This window comes from Rhinolophus hipposideros, assembly GCF_964194185.1.
Source record: "Rhinolophus hipposideros genome assembly, chromosome: 12".
NCBI lineage: Eukaryota > Metazoa > Chordata > Mammalia > Chiroptera > Rhinolophidae > Rhinolophus > Rhinolophus hipposideros.
This window is the reverse complement of record NC_138058.1, coordinates 55,818,549-55,840,185: the sequence shown is the minus strand read 5'-3', so window position 1 is coordinate 55,840,185 and position 21,637 is coordinate 55,818,549. Positions and strand designations below refer to the sequence as shown.

The window sequence follows — 21,637 nt, the reverse complement described above, 5'->3', positions numbered from 1 at the left end:
TTGAAACACTTGTTTTGCAGAATTGGATAGTCATTTGAGTTAGTTAAGAGATTAAACAGTATTCTTCACTATGGGAGGGCTCAGAGCGTTTGATATGCTAATATGTATTATACATTTCCTAAGAGAAGAAATATAGAGGGAGTTGTTTCCCCAAATTCTTTGAGTATGTGTTTTATTTCAGAACATTTTCTGGGTAATTCGTTTTGGAGAATGCTGGCTTATAGGTGAGAGCAGTCTAAATTCATATACAGAAATTTTTCCCCAATCGAAAAAAAAAAGTAACACAGGCTAACAGACTTGATTCTTTCAATATAGTCAACATTAAAGGAAGTTTAAATTTAGAGTTCAGGTTACTAGTTTGTTTTCCCTATCAATAAGATGGGGCTTTTCATTTGAGGTCTCTTAATGGTAACCTTTCAGATTAAAGGTAAAGTTTGTCCCACATAGGTCTTGAGAGGAAAAACTACTTTGAAATGGCAGTTTTTCCAGTTTCTGCTTATGTCCTGAGATTTAAAAAACAATTTTAGGACACTCCCAGTTTTGTTTAGAATTTTTAAAAATTATATATATATATTTAATTTTATGAGGGAATATTGGGGAACAGTGTGTTTCTCTAGGGCCCATCAGCTCCAACTCATTGTCCTTCAATCTAGTTGTGGAGGGCGCAGCTCACTGGCCCAAATGGGAATTGAACCAGCAATCCTGTTGTTTAGAGCTCCTGCTCTAACCATCTGAGCCATCTGGCTACCTCCGATTTGATTATTTGTACTGTGTACCTCAAAGCACTGAAGTTTTGAGTGTGAGGGTTAAATTAGGAGTCTGGCTTCTAGAGTCAAACTACCTAAATTCAAACTCCAGCTTGCTCGAAGCTGTGAGACCTTAAACAAGCCATTTAACTTCTCTGTGTTTCTGTTTTTACAGTTTACAAGTACAAACCTAAGCAGGGCAAGTAATGACAAAGTTATTATCTTTATTTAACACTTGGTGAAACAATCTCAGAATATGTGACTTGCCCAACTTCACAGATAGAGCTGATAAATGAAGCCACAGTGACTCAAAATCAGATATTCATTAAGACTTTAATACTCGGGTATTTTCCACTTTATTATATATACATATATATATATATATATCCTTCCAAACATCAGACAAAAACGCCGTATTTGTCATTCTAAAATGCAATGAATATATCGAATATATAAGTAAAACTTTGCATATGAATAACCAGGCTTAAATTGTAGTTTGAATAATCCATGAAGATTTCTTGAAGGAAGTCCACAGGACCGTGGGAAAGCAATTAACTTTCATAACCTTTAATGAGCACCTACTATACTCATATGTCAGATGCTATTCTACACATTTTACAAATGATTATTCTTACAACAGCACTTTGATTGGGTTTTTAAGGAAAAGGAAACGAGGCGTTCCAAGATAATATGATGCCAAAATATACAGAATATAGTATTTTGATTGTACAGCAGGCATCTACATATGATAAAATGACATAGAATTAAACACACATAAATATCAAATCCCTGCTTTTGATATTGTACTAAAATTATGTAATATGTAACTGCTGGGGGAAACTAGGTAAATTGGACTTCTGTTTTATATTGAAGAAGTACTGGTCAGGGATTCCAGGGAATGTCCTTCAATCTAGGTCTGTGCAATGTTTTTCTCATAGGGGTTTAGGGGAGGCAGACCACAGACGTCTGTCCTATATTTGCAGATAACTTTGAGTCTAGTCATTTCGAAAATAAAAGTTGAAAAAAAAAATGCAGTTATTTTCTAAAGGGGGTGATTAATAAATTTACTTGACTGGAGTCCTCTCAACACCTGTACACACCTATTAGCAATTCACATAACTCGAGTTCTTCGGAACGGATAGAGAAACTAGCCTTTTTACATGCTTCCAGCAGCTCATATTTGGCACTTTTGTTCAAGAACGATTCGGGGATTGGGGTGGGGGCGTTGTAATAGGCACAGATTTGGGGAAGTCATTAGGTTTCTCCAAATCGGTTTCTCCAAATCCAGACTAGAAGTTCTTCGGACTGTTTATTCTCAGATTAGAGTCGTGACCCAGACCTTGAGGTCTCCTTCTGGCCACCGCCGAACAGCGGCTCCGCACGTGTTGGGAACCGTTCGGGCGCAGATGGAACTGCAGCAAAGGTCCTCTGGGCATCCCAGACAGGTAGCGCTGACCGGTGACCCTTCCCAGCCGAAATGCAAGGGAGCCCAACCTCCCCCGGCCTGGAGCCCAGGTGCGGGGCGGAGCCCTGGCTGCGACCACTCCCTGGGCTCGGAGAAAGAAACTGGGCCGTTGCGGACGCAGAGCTGGCCCGACCAGTGGCGCGTGGCACGCGCGAGCCCTTCCGCGCATGCTCACTCGTCTGTCTCCCGCCCCCGCCCCGTCTCTCTCGCTCTCGCTCCCCCTCCTCCGCCAGCGTCCTCCGAGCTCGGCCCGTCTGGGCGCTGGGCCGACGTCCCGCGTGCGCGCCGGCGCCTGACTTCACTTCCGGTTAACGCGCTCCGCTTGCCCCCTGGCCCCGGATGGTGACTGGCGGTGGTGTTGCACCTCCCGGGACTGTCACTGAGCCGCTTCCCAGTGTGATTGTGCTGAGCGCAGGCCGGAAGATGGCGGCTGCGGCTGCGGCGGCCTCGGGCTCGGGCTGTTCCTCAGCGGCGGGGGCGGGGGCGGGAGCGGGAGCGGCCGGGGTCTCGGAGTGGCTGGTGCTCCGGGACGGCTGCATGCGCTGCGACGCCGACGGTCTGCACAGCCTCTCCTACCACCCGGCGCTAAACGCCATCCTGGCCGTCACCAGTCGCGGGACCATCAAAGTCATCGACGGCACCTCGGGGGCCACCCTGCAGGCCTCGGCGCTCAGCGGTGAGTAGGCGGCACGCCGGGCGGAGACCGGGCCCGCCGCGGGAGGAGCCGGGCCGGCGGGTTACCGGGCACGGAAGCCGCCCTGCCCCGGGGCTGGGCCTTCGGAGGAGGGGACGCGGCGGATGGGAGCGGGGAGGCGGGAGGGCAGGGCTGGGGGCTCAGGCCTGCCTGGGAAGGGAGGCCCGGAAACCGGTGGAGGACGACCGCAGGGCTTGGCTTTTTCAGCGGCCGCAGCTGGGGAGGCAGGGCTGGCAAGTGGGCAGTGTTGGGAGTTGCCGCTCGGGCCTTGAGCGTCCGGCGTAGCTTGGTCCTCGGAGAGGAGGAGGCCGCGGAGCTCGGCCACGGAGAAAGCCAGGCCCCGGGGTAGGTCCTGGAAGAGTCGTCTGTACCGCCTTCCGCTGGATCACAGAGCGGAAGGGTCGAAGCGTTGGTCCCGAGTGAGAGGCTGGTGGCCCGAGACGAGCGTCCGCCCGACTTCCACGCCCTCCCCTCTTGTGGATCCTCGGCTGTTCCGAGGACCCGCAGGTGCTAGGATGTTCCGCGGGCTTCGCTCCCGGGGTGGGGGTGGGGTGGGGTGGGGGTGGGGTGGCCCGGAGTGGGGGGTGGGTAGGGAAGTAGGCGGGCTGGCTGCCTGAACTGCTCCGTCGACGACTTTAGGACTTTGGCGGACTCCATGGAAGGCTAGACCTTGTCCTCTAGTTCAGGGCTTCCAATTTCTGTCCCCCCTCCATCCCCAGTGACGATGAACTCGGGACCTGCGGTGTATGAAATGTAGATTCCTTTGGGTTCGTAATGAGGTGAAAAACTTCAGGCCTTCTCTACTTGTTTTGCCACAATGAGCCGCAAGTGGGGATTCGGAAGTATATCTGAGTCTCACCGAGGAAGTGGAGCAGTTCTGGGTGGTGTCCACTTGGTCCAGGGACGCGACTTTTAGTACGCGAGAAGCGGGCGCTCAGCGGACTGCACGGGAGTGTTGTGGGCATTGCCCTGGCCAAGCTACGTTTGGCTGAGATGACCTAGCATTTGCGGTTTAATGAGGAGTGGCTTAATTTAGATGTTACAAACTGAGATTGAAAAGTGAGTACATGAGTGAGTAAATCACGCACAGGTTTATAATGGATACTACTGTCTGCATTTAGTCCAGTGGAAGTAGTTATGTGGTCTACCAATTCACTTGTATTTTAACGTAGACAAGTAAGGAAAGGTGGTTATTTTAGTTTATTGTGAGTAATAAGGCACTTAAGTAAATGGCAATTTAGGGATACAAAGATAAAATAAGGGAATTAATTTTTATTGATGTGAGAGTTGTGAAAGGAAGTAGGTTTTGTGTAGCTATAGAATATAAATCTGGAACATATCTAAGATGAGTCTAAGAGAACATTTTGGGTTGTGGGCTTGTAAGTTTTTTTTTTCATGACTTGAGTAAAGGACAGGAGAGGTGTCCCAGAAATAGCAAGGAGCACTTACTGCAGCTTGGATATAACAGCTTGTAGGAGAGGGAGATACTCATTAGTAATTGAATATCTTCTTAAACTCACTTAAAATTATTTCAAATAAAAAGGTATAAAGAATTACTATGATAATGTATTCCCGAATCAGTTTAAGAAATAAAACATTACAAAGATTTGAAGTCTCTTTTGTGTTCCTTCTGGATTGCATTCCTCCAACCCTCCCTCTCCCATGAGCATTATCTTTAACTTAGTTTTATCATTTTCATACGTGTCTTTGTTTTTTAGTACATACTTGTATCTTTAAACAATGTCTAACACTGTCTTTCATGATTTTAAACTTTGAATAAGTGGTATAGTGTATGTATTTGGATTTCTATAAAAAGCCACATTAACAAAAGTTTAAAAATGTTTTCAGTAGACAGAGGAGTCTCATGGCGTGTTTTTATATCTGGAGGCCATGTTCGAGAAAAATTATGTATGCTCGAATTTGTTATAAATGGTTGGGGAAATTGGACGTATATGTATATGCATGTTTATAAAAGAAAAAAAGTAGTCACTTTAATGGTAGATTACCAAAGGGGAGAGTTTTAGGTGCTTAATGTAAGTATAAATAAAGGTAGATGCATAAAACCTAGCCGTGATTTGTGATCACTTAGTTGGGATTTGTTGTGGCATTTGTTAATTAGAGAAGTATGGGATTGGATACAATTTCTGATGCCCATGACATTGAGGATTGAATGTGATTAAAAATATATGGAAGAGTTAATGGCAAGCAAAAGAAAAAGATTACAGGAAAAGTTTGAAAGTAACAGTGGGCAAATTCTGAAATGTTTTCATATATGAGAAGTGCAGTTTATTAATAATGATTACCAAACATTGTATAGGGTCATGTATATGTCATTATTCAGATGATTGTGTAGGGAGTGCTGCATTTTATATTTTGTCTGGACTATGTAAGTATTTGGTAGGTTTGCTTGTAATGATTAATAGAGGGTGAGAGTCCTATAAATAGAATGAGGAGAAGGTGCCAGTAGTGACCGTGGTCCTAACATGACCCCTCTTTCCAGTTAATGGACAATGAGCCACCTTCTTTTCTACCCCAGAGGAAAGATGTCTTTGTTTGAGGGAATAAAGAGTGGTGTAACCAGAACCAAAGAGTTTTATTGGGTGATAGAGCAGTGTGTTAGATGGATGGATTCTGTTATGGGTAGCCTGTTAGTGTGGATTGAAAATTAAAGGATGGGAACACAACTTGTATGTATATGTATTCAATTGGGTGGCAAAAATGGTGAATTTTTAACTATGTCTACTAGTATATATCTTACTTTATCTGTATGTGACATAAAATGTTTTTAAATACACTTTCATTAGATTAAGGAGCGATATATTTGTATATATGTAGGTTAGGCAAGACTTTTTACTCCCTTAGTGTTCGAGTGTTAAGAATTCAGAGTCCTTACGCTGATTCCTTGGTCTGGAATTAGGTGACCTCCATGATCTGGCCTCTACCAGTTTTTAGTCATGTTTCCCTGTTTTGTTTTGTGAAACTGGTTCATTTAATTTCCTTTCCCAACTCCAGTACTTTCATTCTTTCTTGGAATGCACCAAGTCCCTCCAGACAATTAGACAGATCTTACCTATTTTTCAAAACCTAGATCAGATACTAACTTCTGATTCTTTTGGTCTGATGTGATCCACTGAAAACCTAAACACATGTTGTCCTATTAATGTCTATTTTAGGTTAGTAATTTGGCAACTTAATGTTTGTGGTATGTTTTCTGTCTTGAACTGTTTGTGAGGTCTGACAGTTAAGTTTGCGAACTCATCCTAGAAAAAGAGCTACATACCTCATTGCTGAATATCAATACGGTCACCTTGGATATATTCCCCTTGGGAAGCTATGCACTGACGCCAGAGCCTAGTCTACCCTTCAAAGCAATTTTGGAACTCTTTTTCTGGAATGGCCATCAGAGCTGTCGTCATATTACCCTTGATGTTCTGAATGCCATCCACATGTCTTCCTTTCAATATTTCCTTTATCTTCGGTTAAAGAAAGAAGTCATTGGGGGCCAGATCAGGTTTGTAGGGAGGGTGTTCCAATATACTTATTTGTTTCGTGGCTAAAAACTCCCTCACAGACAGTGCCTGTGAGCTGGTGCATTGTCATGACAAGAGCCCTGACTTGTTGGCGAAAAGTTCAGGTTGTTTTCGTCTTTTTCATGTAGGCTTTTCAACACTTCCAAAGTGTAAACTTAGTTAATTGTTTGTCCAGTTGATACAAATTCATAATGAATAATCCCTCTGATATCAAGAGAGGTTAGCAACATCGTTTTGACTCTTGATTTGGACTGACGGAACTTTTTTGGTCGTGGAAAATTGGCTGACTTCCATTGTGCACTTTGATGTTTTATTATGGGATCATGTCGGTATACCCATTTTCATCAGTAGTGATAACATGGCCCAAAACATCGTCTTGCCTCTCCAAAAGGTCTTGGCAAACTTGAGCTCTCCTTCGGTTTTGTTCATCGGTGAGCTCCTTCGGGACCATTTTTGCACACACCTTTCTCATGCCAAGATTTTCAGTTAAGATTTCCCTATTTCTTTATTGGTGTTTACTTGGCCTGCTATGCTTCTCGCAGTCAGCCGACAATTCTGACACACAATTCAACAAATTTTTGTAATGTTTTTGTCAGATCTGTTCTTTACCTGCTGTCCTGACCTCTCTTCATGAATGACGCGTTTTCTCCCCTCAGAAAAACGTGTAACCCATTTGTACACGGCCGTTGTCTTCACGGCATTATCCCCATAAACTTGGACTAACATGTCCTTGATTTCACCTCCACTCTTGCCAAGGATAACAAAAAAATTTAATGTTTGTTCATTGCTCTAATTCAAGCTTAGACATTCTTACGATGGCACACAAAAACACGCAACAACCGTAATGAATGCCACTCACCAAGACACTGCCCCCGGCGACACGAACTCGAGCTGTGAGACACTGATATACCAAGGTTAGGAGCTGTGTAAGTGCATGGTGGCAAGTTCGTGAACTTAATTGTCAGACCCTGTAAGTTCCATTTTATATAACTTCTTGTGAATATTTGATGTGTGTTTAACTATATTTCAAACTCTTTGTTAATGGAATCTTGTCTGCTTGTTAACCTTTCCCAGGGTGCCTAATACAAAATATTAATAAATATTTTTGACTTGGTATAAACTAATGAGTATGGTAAATGGATGCTTCCTTACATACTAACTGCTAAATAAAACGTTTTCTTTGGCTTTTTTCTTTCCTTAGATTTTTTTTTTTTAGAGCAGTTTTAGATTAATAGTAAAATTTAGCAGAAAAGACTTGAGTTCCTGTATATGTCCTGACCCCATGGGATCATACAGCCTCCCTCACTGTAAACATCTGGCACCACAGTGGTATGTTTGTTACAATCAATGAACCTGAATTAACATACCATTATCACCCAAAGTCCATCGTTTATGTTAGGGTTCACTTTTGGTGGTGTTCATTCTATGAGTTCTGATAGTTATACATGACATGTCATACAGAAGAGTTTCACTGCCCTAAAATTCCTCTGCTTTTTGCCTGTTCACCCCTTTCTCTCTCCTCCCCCCTGCCAATCACTGATGTTTTTATACTTTCCATAGTGTTGCCTTTTTAAAAACAGTCATAGTTGGAATCACACAGTACGTACCGTTTTTTTCAGGTTGGCTTCTTTCACTTAGTAACATGCGTTTAAGTTTCCTCCATGTCTTTTTATGGCTTGATAGCTCACTTCTTTTTAGTACTAAATAATATTCCGTTGTCTGGATGTACCACAGTTTTTTAATCTGTTCACCTACTAAAGGACATCTTGGTTGCTTCTAGGTTGCGGCAGTTTTGAGTGAAGCTACTATAAACATTTGTTTGCAGATTTTTGCTTGGACATAAGTTTTCAGTTCATTTGTGTAGATATCAAGGAGCACGACTGCTGGATCATACGGTAGGATTATGTTTAGTTTTGTAGGACACTGTCTTGCAAAGCTGCTGTACTTACTATATTGTATTCCAGCAGCAGTGATTGGAGTTCCTGTTACTCCATATCCTCACCAGCATTTGCTATTATCGGTGTTTTGATTGTGGACATTTCAATATGTATGTAGTGCTATCCATTGTTTTAACTTGCAGTTCCCTAAAACCATGATGTTGAACATCTTTTCATATGCTGATTTGTGGACTTTGGGTTTAAAAAAATCTAAATAGCTCTCCATCCACCAGGGACCATATTGTTTCTATTATTAGATAGGTCCCTCTTTTTAGCTGTTTGTTCTTGCAATTTAGCATAATAATTAGGAAGGAGCCTGTTTGGGATACAGTTGGCTTGGGGTAAGATCCCAGTTTCAGGTGATATTTTTTTTTCTTTTCAATTTAACTCTGTAGCCTTGACTAAATTACTTAACATTTTGGTTACAGTTTTTTCCCTTTTGCAAAATGGGGATGATAATTGTGAAGTTTATGTGTTAATACATATAAAGTGCTCAAAAATATTCTTTTTACTTACTTGTAAATCTCTGTAAATACCCTTTTTTACTTAAACCTTTTTGAAATTCTCTGTTAAATTTTTTAACCCCAAATTTGAATTTATTAGGAATATTTTTTGATTTACTACCTTTGACTTCTGTTCAGAAACCATCTAGTTTTTGCTTTGATATTGTTAATTTGTTCAGTATTTTATTATTTAATTGCTGGTGGTGCTGTTCTTGAAAGAGCTCCCCACTTTTCCTAAAAGTAGTATATTTTGTTTTTTGTTTTTATAAGCTTGTTTGAGAGCATATGGAGAGAGAATGGGCTTATGTTTTAGATCAGGGGGTGTCCAAACTGCGGCCCGCGTGCCAACTGCGGCCCGCCATCCATTGTTAACTGGCCCGCAGCAAATTCCAAAAATATATTTAGTTTACTTAAATAAACCAGGTGAGGCAATACGTACTTTACCTCCAGTGAATGGCCCGGCTGTTTGTGTATTTTACTGCAGATGGCCCTTGGTGAAAAACGTTGAAAAAAGTCTGGACACCCCTGTTTTAGACAGTCCTGAATTTTGAGTTTTAGCTCACTAACTCACTACCTAAACTTCCTGAATTCAGCATCGTCATTTGTAGATTAAGATTAATATTTAACAGGGTGATCATGCAGATTAAGTGGTAAACATTTAAAGTGTCTAACACTTCCTGGCGTATGTATAGTAGGTACACAGTGAATTCAAGTCTCCTGGGTGCTTGATATCACCATGCTCCTCACTTTTTAACAAATGTTCACTGACTTAGTGTATAAACAGAGGATGGATAGATATCATTCACATGTAGATGGAATACTAATGTTGGTAACAAATGTTATCTACATTTGGAAAATATCTTTCTGTGTATTGGTGTAGCTAAATGTCAGAGTGAAGTTAAGTCTGTTGTATTATTAGTTCTGTGTATATAAAGATTGTTCATGTAGTACACATGGACAAGTAAATGAAGATATGTATGTGGGTATTAATTAATGGATATTGCAGTATTTTGTGTAAGAGGAAGTCCTGTTTCTTCAGTTTCTGAATGGGGGTTCCAGGTCTTTGTCATAGTGAAAAAGAAGAAACTAAAGCTGCTTATTGTTTTTTGGATAAATACTCTAGTTTTACATTTCTTTATTAATATCTCCCTTTATCCTTTTCCTAGATAGATATAGACTTTGATTTGATTTGAGAAGTTTGTGCAGTGGTCATAAATGAGAAAATGTCATTGTACTCTACTCCAGTTACAGTGAAGTTCAGATTAACTTAATTCATACTGATTGATTGACTGATTGATTGGTATGACATCTTCTTATTCAGACTTCAAGCTGACTGCTCCAAGAAGTTTCGAAATGTAGAAAACTAGCTATGTTAGCCTGCATAGTCCTCAAGAAATAAATTTTATGAATAAAACTTATCACTTTGTTAGAGGTAGAAAATACTTTTCTTACTGCTTCTGAATTGGGCATGCATTAATTTGGATCAAATGCAAAATCTTTCTGTAGGTCTCCACTTTGGAAATTGTAAATGTTTCATATTACTTCCTATTTCCTGATTCACCTTGGTACATGCATCTTTCCTAGTCTCAATTATTCTCCTATGAAAATAATAAACACAGTGAGAGTTGGGATTTCAGTAGACCTAGAAGATAGTTGTGTTCTGGATGCATCTGGGTTCTTTGTAAAAACTTAATTCAGCAAATCTCTTTGTGGGCTATGAGCACCTACATTGGCTTTGTTTCAGTAATGCTACACGACGACCTATCCTATGTCAAAGATTTGCTGTTTTTTAGCAAAATATTTTTCTATGATTAGTGAATTTATGTTAAGATTTAAAAAAATATTTTTCTGTTTTTAAGACCTGTATTTATCCAAACTTTTACATTTATCTTCTAAAAGAAGTAGTTTTGCTCTGCTGGAAAATTTATCCTAGTCTTTGTTTTAATAGTTTCAGATTTATTAATGAGAGGCAATATAGGCGATCAGCCTCTGGAACCAAACAGCTTGAGCTTAAGTCTTGGTTCTATTTGATCTTGAAGTTCATCTATAAAATGAGGATAATAGTATCTATCTACCTCATCACATGACTGAGAATTAAAATGAGTTAATATATGTAAAGCATGTAGAACAGTGCCTGGTATTTAGTGTGTACTCTAGAAGTACTTGTATTACTTTTTTTTTTTCTTCTGATAGCAGTGGCTATTTGCAAGGTAGCTGAATGTAGTAGGTGTTTTTGCTACTGATACTCTATTGAAATTGCAGTATTTTCTTTTAGTTTTCCATGTATGTGGGAATGTGACTAGGTGAAATCTAATAGAATTATAAGAGCAATAATTTTTGTATTATAGGAGAGGTATAAACTGTAAGTTAATTGATTTTGGACTTGAAATTGTTAAAAGAGCAAGGTGATTTGAAGTGCTGGTTGATTGGTGCTTACACAGTTATTGAATATGTGCTGGGCGTGGGGGTAAAAAAATAATTAAAGCAACATTTTGGCCTTTGAATGCATGCTTGGTAATGTTTTTAAGTAAATCGTTTTAGCGTAATGTCATAAGTTCTGTAATATAGATGTGAGGAATGCTGTGTGAGTACAGAGGACGGAATTTCTTCAACTGGAGGGAAATAGAGAAGGCTTGCTTCTCAAAGGAGGTTGCCTTTATGATTGGTTTTGAAAGATGAGATAGTGGGAAGGAATGTTATAGGCATGATCATTTTAAGCCAAGGTACTTGCTTGTGCAGAGACATGGTGATTTTTAAAAATATGGTGAATTCAAGGAAGAAGAAGTTTTGGGAAGAGAAGGGTTGGGGTTTAGTCTATGTGTGGGGATGGTTACAGTTGAAGCTGAGAAATAGGCAAGGACAAGATCATAATATGTTTTGCTAAGAAGTTTGAACTTGATGTCAATGGGAGGGAGCCATTGTAGGTTATGAATGATCAAGTTTTTGTTTTTTTTTATATTGGGGAACAGTGTGTTTTTCCAGACCCATCAGCTCCTGGAAAGTCAAGTCATTGTTCTCAATCTAGTTGTGGAGGGCGCAGCTCACTGGCCCATATGTGGGAATTGAGCCAACGACCTTGCTGTTATGAGCACTGCGCTCTAACCACTTAGCCAACCAGTCGCCCCAAGTTTGTTTTTAGAAAAAGTTGGAGCTAATGCCCATGTATGAGAAGCGATGAGAGCATTATTAAGTTAGTTTGAGTGGTAGGAACACCATATAATTTAGTGAATGTGGGGATGAGAGATTGACAACGTGAAAATTATTCATGCTTAGGTTCTTACTTTGAGCATTGAATGGTGTTCAGTAACCCAAATAAGCAATACAGTAGTTCCCCCTTATCCATGGTTTTGCTTTCTGTGGTTTCAGTCACCTGTAGTCAGTCATAGTCTGAAAATTCCAGAAATCAAGAATTCATCAGTTTTAAAATGTACGGTGTTCTGAGTAGTGTGATAAAACCTCAAGCTGTCCCACTCCATCTCGCCCTGGACAGTAATCCCTTTGCCTAACCTGTCCCATGCTATGTATGCTACCCACCCCCTAGGTAGTAGCCTTCTGTGTTATCAGATCGATTGTCAAGGTATCGCAGTGCTGCTGTTCAGTCACCCTTATTTTTCTTAATAATGGCTCCAAAGCACAAGAGTAGTGATGCTGGCAATTTGAATAGGCCAAAGAGAAGCCATAAAGTGTTTTCTTTAAGTGAAAATTCTCTGCTGAAGAAATAATTGAATGCAGAAGTTGCTAAGATCTATGGTAAGAACGAACCTCCTATCTGAAATTGTGAAGAAGGAAAAAAATTTGTGCTAGTTTGCTGAGAGACATCACATGAATTTTATTACAGTGTATCGGTATAATTGTTCTATTTTATTATTAGTTATTGTTTCTGTGCCTAATTTATAAATTAAACGTCATCATAGGTATGTGCATAGGAAATAAACAGTCTTTATAGGGTTAGTTACTATCCTTGGTTTCAGGCATCCCCTCAGGGTCTTCGAATGTATCCCTGGGGATAAGGGGGGGCTACTGTACAAGAAGGTGTGGTGAGTAGCTTTTGTTGGAAAAGGCTGGGGAGCAAGAAGGAGATAGTGGTTTTGGTCACGTTAATTTTGAGGTGCATGAAGGACATCCAATCAGAGATGTCCAGAGGCATTTGGAAATTCAGGGTTGAAGCCTGGCTCTAAAGCCAGACTTAGTTCCAGTCTGTGATACACCACTTTGTAACTGTGCCCTTTGGCAAGATGCTTCCCTTCACTCCGCACTTGATAATATCTAACCCATTGGGTTATTGGAAAGATTAAGTAAACTGATAAACATAGACACTGCTTGAACCACCATAGCACTCAATAAACGTTTCTTTCTGTATTGGTGTTTTTAATTATATAGCTCACTTCAACAAGTGTTTGTCATATGTGGATAATAAGATGAATTTGAAATCTACCCCTCCCCCCAAATTCTGAAAGAGGTGACACCTCAGCTGAGACTTGAAAGGAAAGCAGTTAGTCAGATAAAGGGAAAGCATGAGCAGGAGTAAGGGTGTGAAGTAGGTAATATCACTTGACCTTCCTAGGCTCCCATATTTTTAAATAGTACAAGAACTCCCCAGTTTAAAGTAAAAAAAAAATCTAGAGCCCTATTATGATAGGAGCTACAATTTTAGTATCAGTTAATTGCGAAAATACTGCCAGAGCTACTCACTTTAAATAATTTTTATTTTAGACTTAATATCTAGGAGTATGTAATTTGAAAAATACTATTGTACAACACACATACTTTGGGCTTTCCTCCCTGCTGGCTGGCTTAGCTTTGAGATATTTATGGGAGGAACAAGTCAGTTAACACTCTTCCATCTGCTGTCCAACTTCAAAAATTTTGTTGCTATCATCTCCTCACTTTTCTTTTTGTCTTCGTGGGTTTGGTTAAGCCCTCTTTGTTTCTTTACTGTCTTTCCAGTGGGAGCTTGGGAGGGAGCACAGGTAAATGTGCCTGTCTTACTATATCCTTGTTACTTTACTGGAAATCTGTAGTTTGTAACTGTACTTCAGTTATTGAGTATTTGTTACTCTGTACTTAGGAATGTTGGCTCTAACTGTAGATAGAACATAAACGATAACAGATTTCTGTAATGTAGTATGTAAGAACAGTGGGGAGGTGGGTGGGAAGTACCTCTCTGATATGCACACGGTACTGCTCGTGGTCTTATGCCTCTGGTATCTTTTTGTCATGCATGATCTCTGGTCCTGTTCCCCTCATAAGAACGCAGGACATGGTGAGGCCATAAAGGAACACCCACGGAGCCATAGATGGGGGAGTCACCGCTATATTCTCACTGGCGGCTGGGTTGGAGATACAGGAAGCAGAAGCCACACTATCCACAACCTGCCGTCCTCTTCTCTGCCAACCACCCACCCCCTAGCATAGCCACGGCAGTTGTATCAGTGACCAATGGCTTACTGGTAACAGCTGATGGCCAAACTAGCCACAGCCGACGGCCATGTACTACCGGAGCCAGCACCTTTCCACGTGAGGCCAAGAGCCTGGAAACTGCTCTCTGGGACTCTGTCCACACACTCTATCCCTCCAGGGTCTCGCCTCACAATCTACGCGACAGGGCCCTGTGCAGGAAGCCTGGAGGTGGATGCAATAGTTTGGGCACAGCCAGGTTTCCTGTGCAGCCAGGGTTTCTCAGGGCACCGTGCTGGAATAATAGTGGCTCACAGTCAAGGTGCTGACATATTCTCGACGGCAGCCAGTTGAGACACAGGGAGCAAACATCCGCCTGTACCCCAACAACGGGTTTTCCTGCACCACAGTCTCGCTGGCGGCCGGGCAAGACCCAGGAAGCAAACATCTGCCAGTTCCACTGCATGGTGGTACGTTCCCAAGCACAGTCAAGCGGTCCATCAAATTAGGGATGGAAGGCCATTCCCCATAGTCCACAGTCATTCGCCAGGGCTGTGCGCTGGCCTCACAATGTGTGCCCTCTCCACTGGGCAAGGGCTCCAAGTCCTCTCCAACCTGGGGGTGAGGGACGACCTTGACCTCACCCGCATCTTCCACCGAAGACTCAGCAAGCGTTTCCTGCTGGGACCCGCATCTGGGCCGCCCCAACAAGCAGTTCCCAGCCCACAGGGCCAGAACGACCTTCGCTTTCTCCATCCTATGCTGGTTGGAGAACCGTCCACATCTTCCCACCCCTCCACCGGGGTCCAGCTCATGAGAACAGTGGCCACCAGGCACCACGCTGTGTGGGGGCCACATGTCCTCCTGCCCAGGGCAGACGACTCTGTGACTGGGAGAACCCTGCTTGCTGCGCCATGTGTCATGCAGGGACTTAGCTCCCTCTCCCTGCTCAAAAATGAAGGACATGGTGAGGCCAAAAAGGAACACCCACGGAGCCATAGGTGGGGGAGTCATACCACTCTATTCTCGCTGGTGGCTGGGTTGGAGACACAGGAAGCAGGAAACCGACCCACCCCCTAGGCTAGCCACGGCAATTATACCAGTGGCTAATGGCTAACTGGTTATAGCTGACGGCCAACTAGTCACAGCTGACGGCCATCTACTACCTGAGCCAGCACATTTCCAGTTGAGGCCGAGAGCCTGGAAACTGCTCTCTGGGGCTTTGTCCCCAGTTTGGCAAGACACTTCTCTGAGTTACCATCTTTAAATGGGCTAGTAATTCTTGCCCAGACGACCTCATCATCTGAAAGATAATGAATGTAGAAATTCTTTGAATTGTGGCACTTGAAATGTGAGGGATATAAAAAAGTTAAACTTCTTGGGTATAGAAGAGAAGATAATAGAGGTACAAATAACGGTAAGAAGGCAGTATAGAGAGGAGATAACGGATGTACAAATAACAAAAAGCATAAAGTAGTTTAGAACAGTTTATGACAAGGGTAGTGCTTCAAAAAAGGTAGTATGGTCTAGTTTGAGTATGTTAAATCAGGGTTGCATTTTAGAGGAGATAAACATTATGCTTACTTTTTAGAGGAAATGGTAGCAATGTTAGAGGTAAGGAAGTAGGAACGTTGTCTTTGAGATTTATTGTAGGCACCAGGAATTTAAATCTTCATCGTTTGTTCCTGTACTTTGATTTATGGAGTAGGAGAGAGAGCAGTAAGACTGGGGAGATGGCATTGGGCAGCGGTGCCCAGTTTTGGTTGCTCATTAGAATCATCAGGGGAGCTTTTAAAAAAAACTGTTTAGGCCTCAGAAGTCTGACGTAAGTGGTCTGGAGTGGAGCCTAGGCTTGCTTTTTTTTTTTTTTTTTAAAGCATGCCAGGTGATTCTAATGTGCAGCTAAGTTTAGAGGTTCAAACTTTAACTAGGACCTTAGACCAGCAAGTTTATTTGATATGCCTGGGATAAATGCAAAACAGGTTTCGTTTGAATTTAATAATCACTATTTTGTCTTAAAATTTTTTTTGTAAGGAAAATCTCCCAAGTTAGTTTGTCAGCTAATAAAACGTACCTCATTGTATTTTAAGTTGTATTTAGTGAATATAAAATGAAATAATGCTTGTAAGAGCAGGGATATATCAAGGGCTCAATTTCTGTTGCTTTCTATTTTTTCCTTTTCTAGTGTAATTCAGTTTGGGTTGATTTTTTTTTTTTTTTTTGGAGCTAACTTAGTTCTCATACTTTTTCACCAAAATGCCACTACAGTTTAGGACAGTGACCTCATACTGGTGACAGAGAAGGGGAAAAGGGCTAGGAAGGGTAGAAATGGATGGCTAGCGTTATCTGTACCAGATCTCCTAGTTTCATGTTGTATTTAAAAAAACAAAACAAACCTGAGACTACTACATTTTACCACATTACAGTTTAGTTTTAATATACTAAAAAGTTTTTCAAGACTATAGAAAATAATTCATTTATTCAAAACCATTTATTGTGTGTCAAGCACTGGTTATACAGCAGTTAACAGTCCTTTCTTTCCTAGAACTTGTGGTTTAGTGGGAAGAAATAAATTACACATGCACACGCATGCACGCACGCAATGTCAGGTGGTGAGAAATACCATAAGAAATTAGAACTGGTGTGAAATGTGGTGGGTAAATTTGTGCTGTGAGGAGGTCTCTCTGAGATGGCACTTGATTGATGAAAGATTCCAGTGATGTGAGATAGCAGCAAGGCAGATATCCAGGGGAATTTTCTGTTGGCTTGTCTGTTACTGTAATTTGCAAAGACAGCGGGATGAATTTGCATCATATTTGGATGGAATTTGACTTTGACTGTCTTAAAATGTAGGCAGTGTGAGGACTGATTTTCTAACCTTTGAAGAATCTCTTCAATGTTTGGGTTGATGTTGGTTCTCCTGCCTGGAGCAGTGCTATGCCTTGCACTGTATTTTATCCTTTGCTTCTTCATGGCCTCACCACTGAGCTTTCGTAAACTTGCTTTGCACCAAATTCTACTTTACAGGAATACTCATTTGGCTTTGAATAATATAATGTACTAACAACTTTTGTTAAATGATTTTATTTTTGGTAACTTTAATTATATTTTTAAACGCTTTATAAAAACCTAACATTAATTTTGCAACCTCTTTATTGACTTTGACATTTGTTTGTACGACTAGTATGTTATAATAGACTATATTAAGCATTGAAGTTTCATGTTAGTGGAAATGGAATTGTACAATGTGTTATGTTAGTTTGCAGAGATACTGTATTTCTGATGATAGTTTGCAGAGATACTGTATTTCTGATGATAGTTTTGCAAGTTTTATAGCAATGCACACGGATAGTGTATTGATAGAGTTGACTAGTTCTTAAAGTGGGTATTAGAACTGATAACTGATTTTAAAAAACACAATTTCCTTCCTTTGGAATTTTTTATTTTAAAAGTAACTTACCTTATTAAAGGATACCAGACAGACTAAGGAAAAGAGTACCCAGGATTTCATTACCTAGAGATGGCCGTTGTTTGCGTTTGGTGTGTAACAGTTTCTTTTTGCTTTTTTCTTTTGTTATATTAAACAATAAAGATGTTAATCTTTATTGAATTTGGATTGTAATGATACGTTAAGAACTACTCTTTCTCCTTTACTTAGTTAATAGTGTATTGTGAATTTCATTATTGTCATTATTCTTTTATAATGTTTTGAAATGAATTTTATTTAATGACGATACAGTAAAATGGCCTATTATTTTGTGTACTAGTTACAAATGCATAGATTCTTGTAATCACCACCACAGTCAGAATACAGAGCAGTTTAAACACCTGAAAAAGTTCCCCTGTGGTGTCCCTTTGTAGTCATCATCTCCACTAACCCTTGGCAATCATTGATTTCTTCTCCATACTATTAATTTTATTTTTTCTAGTGTGTCACAGAAATGGAACCCTCTGGTATGTAACTTTTTGATACTGACTGCTTGCACTTAGCAAAATGCCTTTGAGATTTACTCAAGTTGTTGCATGTATCAATAGTTCATTCCATTTTATTGCTAAATAGTATTCTGTTGAATTGGTATATCACCATTTATTTAGCCATCACTCTTTGACATTTGGATGTTATCAGTTTTTGGTGATTATGAATAGAGCTGTTATAAACAGTTGAGTAAAGGTTTTTGTGTGAATACAAGGTTTTATGTCTCTAGGGTAAATACGTAGAAGTAGGATTACAGGGCCATTTGGTAACTGTATGTTTAACTTTATAAGAAACTGTGGAAGTAGTGTGGCTGTACCAATATGCATTTCCATTAGAAATGGATGAGTCCCTCATACAACTCAATACCAAAAAAACCCAAAAAGTCCAATTAAAAAATGGGCAGAGGACTGAACAGACCCGTCTCCCAAGAAGACATACAAACGGCCAACAGATATATGAAAAGATGCTCAACATCTCTAGCTATTAGGGAAATGCAAATCCAAACCACAGTGAGATACCACCTCACACCAGATAGAATGGCTGTCATCAACAAGAGAAGTATTAACAAGTGTTGGAGAGGCTGTGGAGAAAAAAGAACCCTCTTACACTGCTGGTGGGAATATAAATTGGTACAGCCACTATGGAAAACAGTATGGAGACTCCTCAGCAAGTTAAGAATAGAATTACCATATGACCCAGCAATCCTTTCTTCTAGGTATCTACCCCAAAAATCTGAAAACATTTATCTGTAAAGATATGTGTACTCCTATGTTCATTGCAGCATTATTCACCTCGGCCAAGACATGGAAACAACTGAAGTGTCTTCAGTGGATGATTGGATAAAGAAGATGTGGGAAGATGTGGTACATACATACAATGGAATATTACTCAGCCATAAGAAAGGATGAAATACTGTCATTTGCAACAACATGGACGGATCTTGAGAATATCATGCTAAGTGAAATAATCAGATGGAAAATTCAAACCATATGATTTCATTCATATATGGGATATATATAAACTGAAGGCAACAAACAAGACAAACAAAAACTCATAGACACAGATAACAGTATGGTGGTTACCAGAGGAAAAGGGTGTTCGGGGGAGGTAGAAAAGGGTAAAGGGGGTCAAATACATGGTGTTAGAAGGGGATTTGACTTTGGGTGGTGAACATACAATGCAGTATACAGATGATGTATTATAGAATTGTAAACCTAAAACCTATGTAATTATATTAAACAATGTCACCCCAATAAATTTAATAAAAATTTTTAAAAAGCAAATAAAAAAGGTATGTATGAATTCCACTTATTGTACATCCTTATCAGTGCTTAGTATTATGTATTATTAAGAAGTCAGTAGTACTCAAAGCAGTTTACAGATTCAATGCAATCTCTATCAAAATCCCCATGATGTTTTTTTTGCAGAAGTAGAAAAATGCATCCTAAAATTCATATGGAATCTTCAGGGGATCCCAGATAGCCAAAGCATTCTTGAAAAAGAACAAAGTTGTTTGACTCATCCTTTCCGATTTCAAAATGTACTGCTGTGTTACTGGCATAGACAGATGTATAGACTGATGGAATAGAGAGCATAGAAATAAACCCTCAGGTACTCGTATATCGTCAAATGATTTTCAACAAGGAGGCCAAAATCATTCTGTGGGGTAAAAGACAGTCTCTTTCAGAAATGGTGCTCAGAAGACTGGATATCTACATGAAAAAACTGAAGTTGGACTCTTACCTTACATCATATACAAAAATTAACTCAAAATGGATCAAAGATGTAAACAAGAGCTACACCTATAAAACTCTTAGAAGAAAATGAAGGGGGGAAAACTACATGACATTGGTTTTAGCAGTGATTTCTTGGATATGACACCAAAGGCACAGATAGCTAAAGAAATAGACAAAATTGGACTCCCATCAAAATGAAAAACTTGTGCATTGAAGGGCACTATGAACAGAGTAAAAAGGCAGACCACATAACGGAGAAAATATTTGCAAACCACGTATTCAGATACATAGAGAGACTAATATCCAGAATATATACAGAACTTCTAGAGCTCAACAACAAGAACAACCCATGAATGGGCAAAAGACTTGAATAGACATTTCTCCAAAGAAGACCTGTAAATAGCTAACAAGCCTGTGAAAAGACTCAAAAGATGGTACATTTCATCTGTATTTTCTTCTTTAAGCTCTTAATATTAGGAAAATGCAAATCAGAATTACTGTGACATACCTCTTCATACCCATTAGAATGGCTGTTACTAAAAAAAATAGTGTTTTGAGGATGTGGAGAAATTGGAATCCTTGTGTACTTTTGGTGGAAATATAAAATAGTTGCTATGGAAAACAGTTTTGGCAATTCCCCAAAAAATTAAAAATAAAATTATTATATGATCCTGTAATTCTACATCTGGGTATACGTATACCCAAAAGAATTGAAAGCAAGGCCCTGAAATACTTGTGCACCATATTGATAGCAGCATTATTCTCAATAATCAAAAAAGTAGAAGCCACTCAAGTGTCCATAGACAGATGAAGAGATAAAATGTGGTGGTGTATGTATACAAAATAATTTTAGCCTTGAAAAGGAAGGAAATTCTGACCCATGCTACAACATGGTTGAATCTTTTTTTGTTGTTGTTGAAAGCTTATAAGAGTTTATTTTAGCCAAACTGATGACAATTGCCGGGAAGCAAAGTCTCAGCAGGCTGAGAAAATGCTCCATGAAATGGCGGTTTGCAGCTCATGTTATGCATAGAATCAAAGGAGGAGGGTTACATGAAATCCATTGGCGGTAGATTAAAGGAGTGGGAAAAAGCAAAGAGTGGGGGGAATCTCAGGGATTAGATCACATGGTTGAATCTTGAAAACATTATGAGTATGCTCAGGGAAATAAGCCAGTCACACAATGACAAATACTGTGTGATTTCACTTACATGAGGTACTCAGAATAGTCAACTTCATGGAGACAGAAAGTGTTAATATAATGTAATAGTGGTTGCCAGGAGCTGGGAGGATGGAAGTTAGAAGACAGAATTTATGTCTAATGGTTATAGAATTTCAGTTTTGTAAGATGAAAAGAGTTCTGTGGATGGATGGTGCTGATGATTGTACACCACTTCAGTGTACTGAATGCCACTGAACTGTATACTTAAAAATGGGTAAAATGGAAATTTTTGTTATGTACAATTTGCTACAGTTAAAAATTTAAAAAAAATCAGATGGCCATGTTTATGTGGGTCAGTTTCTGGATTCTATGTTGTTCCATGGATCTATATGTCTATTTGCCAATACCACCCTTTCTTTAGTAGGTCTTAAAATCCGATAATGTGTTTTGTCTAACTTTATTCTTTGTCAGAAGTGTTTTGGCTGTTCCAG

General features: G+C 40.1%; 1 protein-coding gene across 17 annotated transcripts in view; it reads left to right on the top strand.

Annotated features, from left to right (window-relative positions):
• Positions 1–2,548: 2,548 nt before the first annotated feature.
• The window catches only part of BIRC6 (baculoviral IAP repeat containing 6), a 211,416-nt gene continuing 192,327 nt past the window's right edge, over positions 2,549–21,637 (top strand). For all 17 annotated transcript variants that reach the window (XR_013994673.1, XM_081069478.1, XM_081069474.1 and 14 more), the window contains exon 1: positions 2,549–2,887. Coding sequence is in view for 16 of the 17 variants with exons in the window: in XM_081069478.1 (XP_080925604.1) it covers positions 2,551–2,887 (337 nt within the window). In the remaining variant the exon portion in view is untranslated. The remainder of the gene's footprint in view (positions 2,888–21,637) is intronic.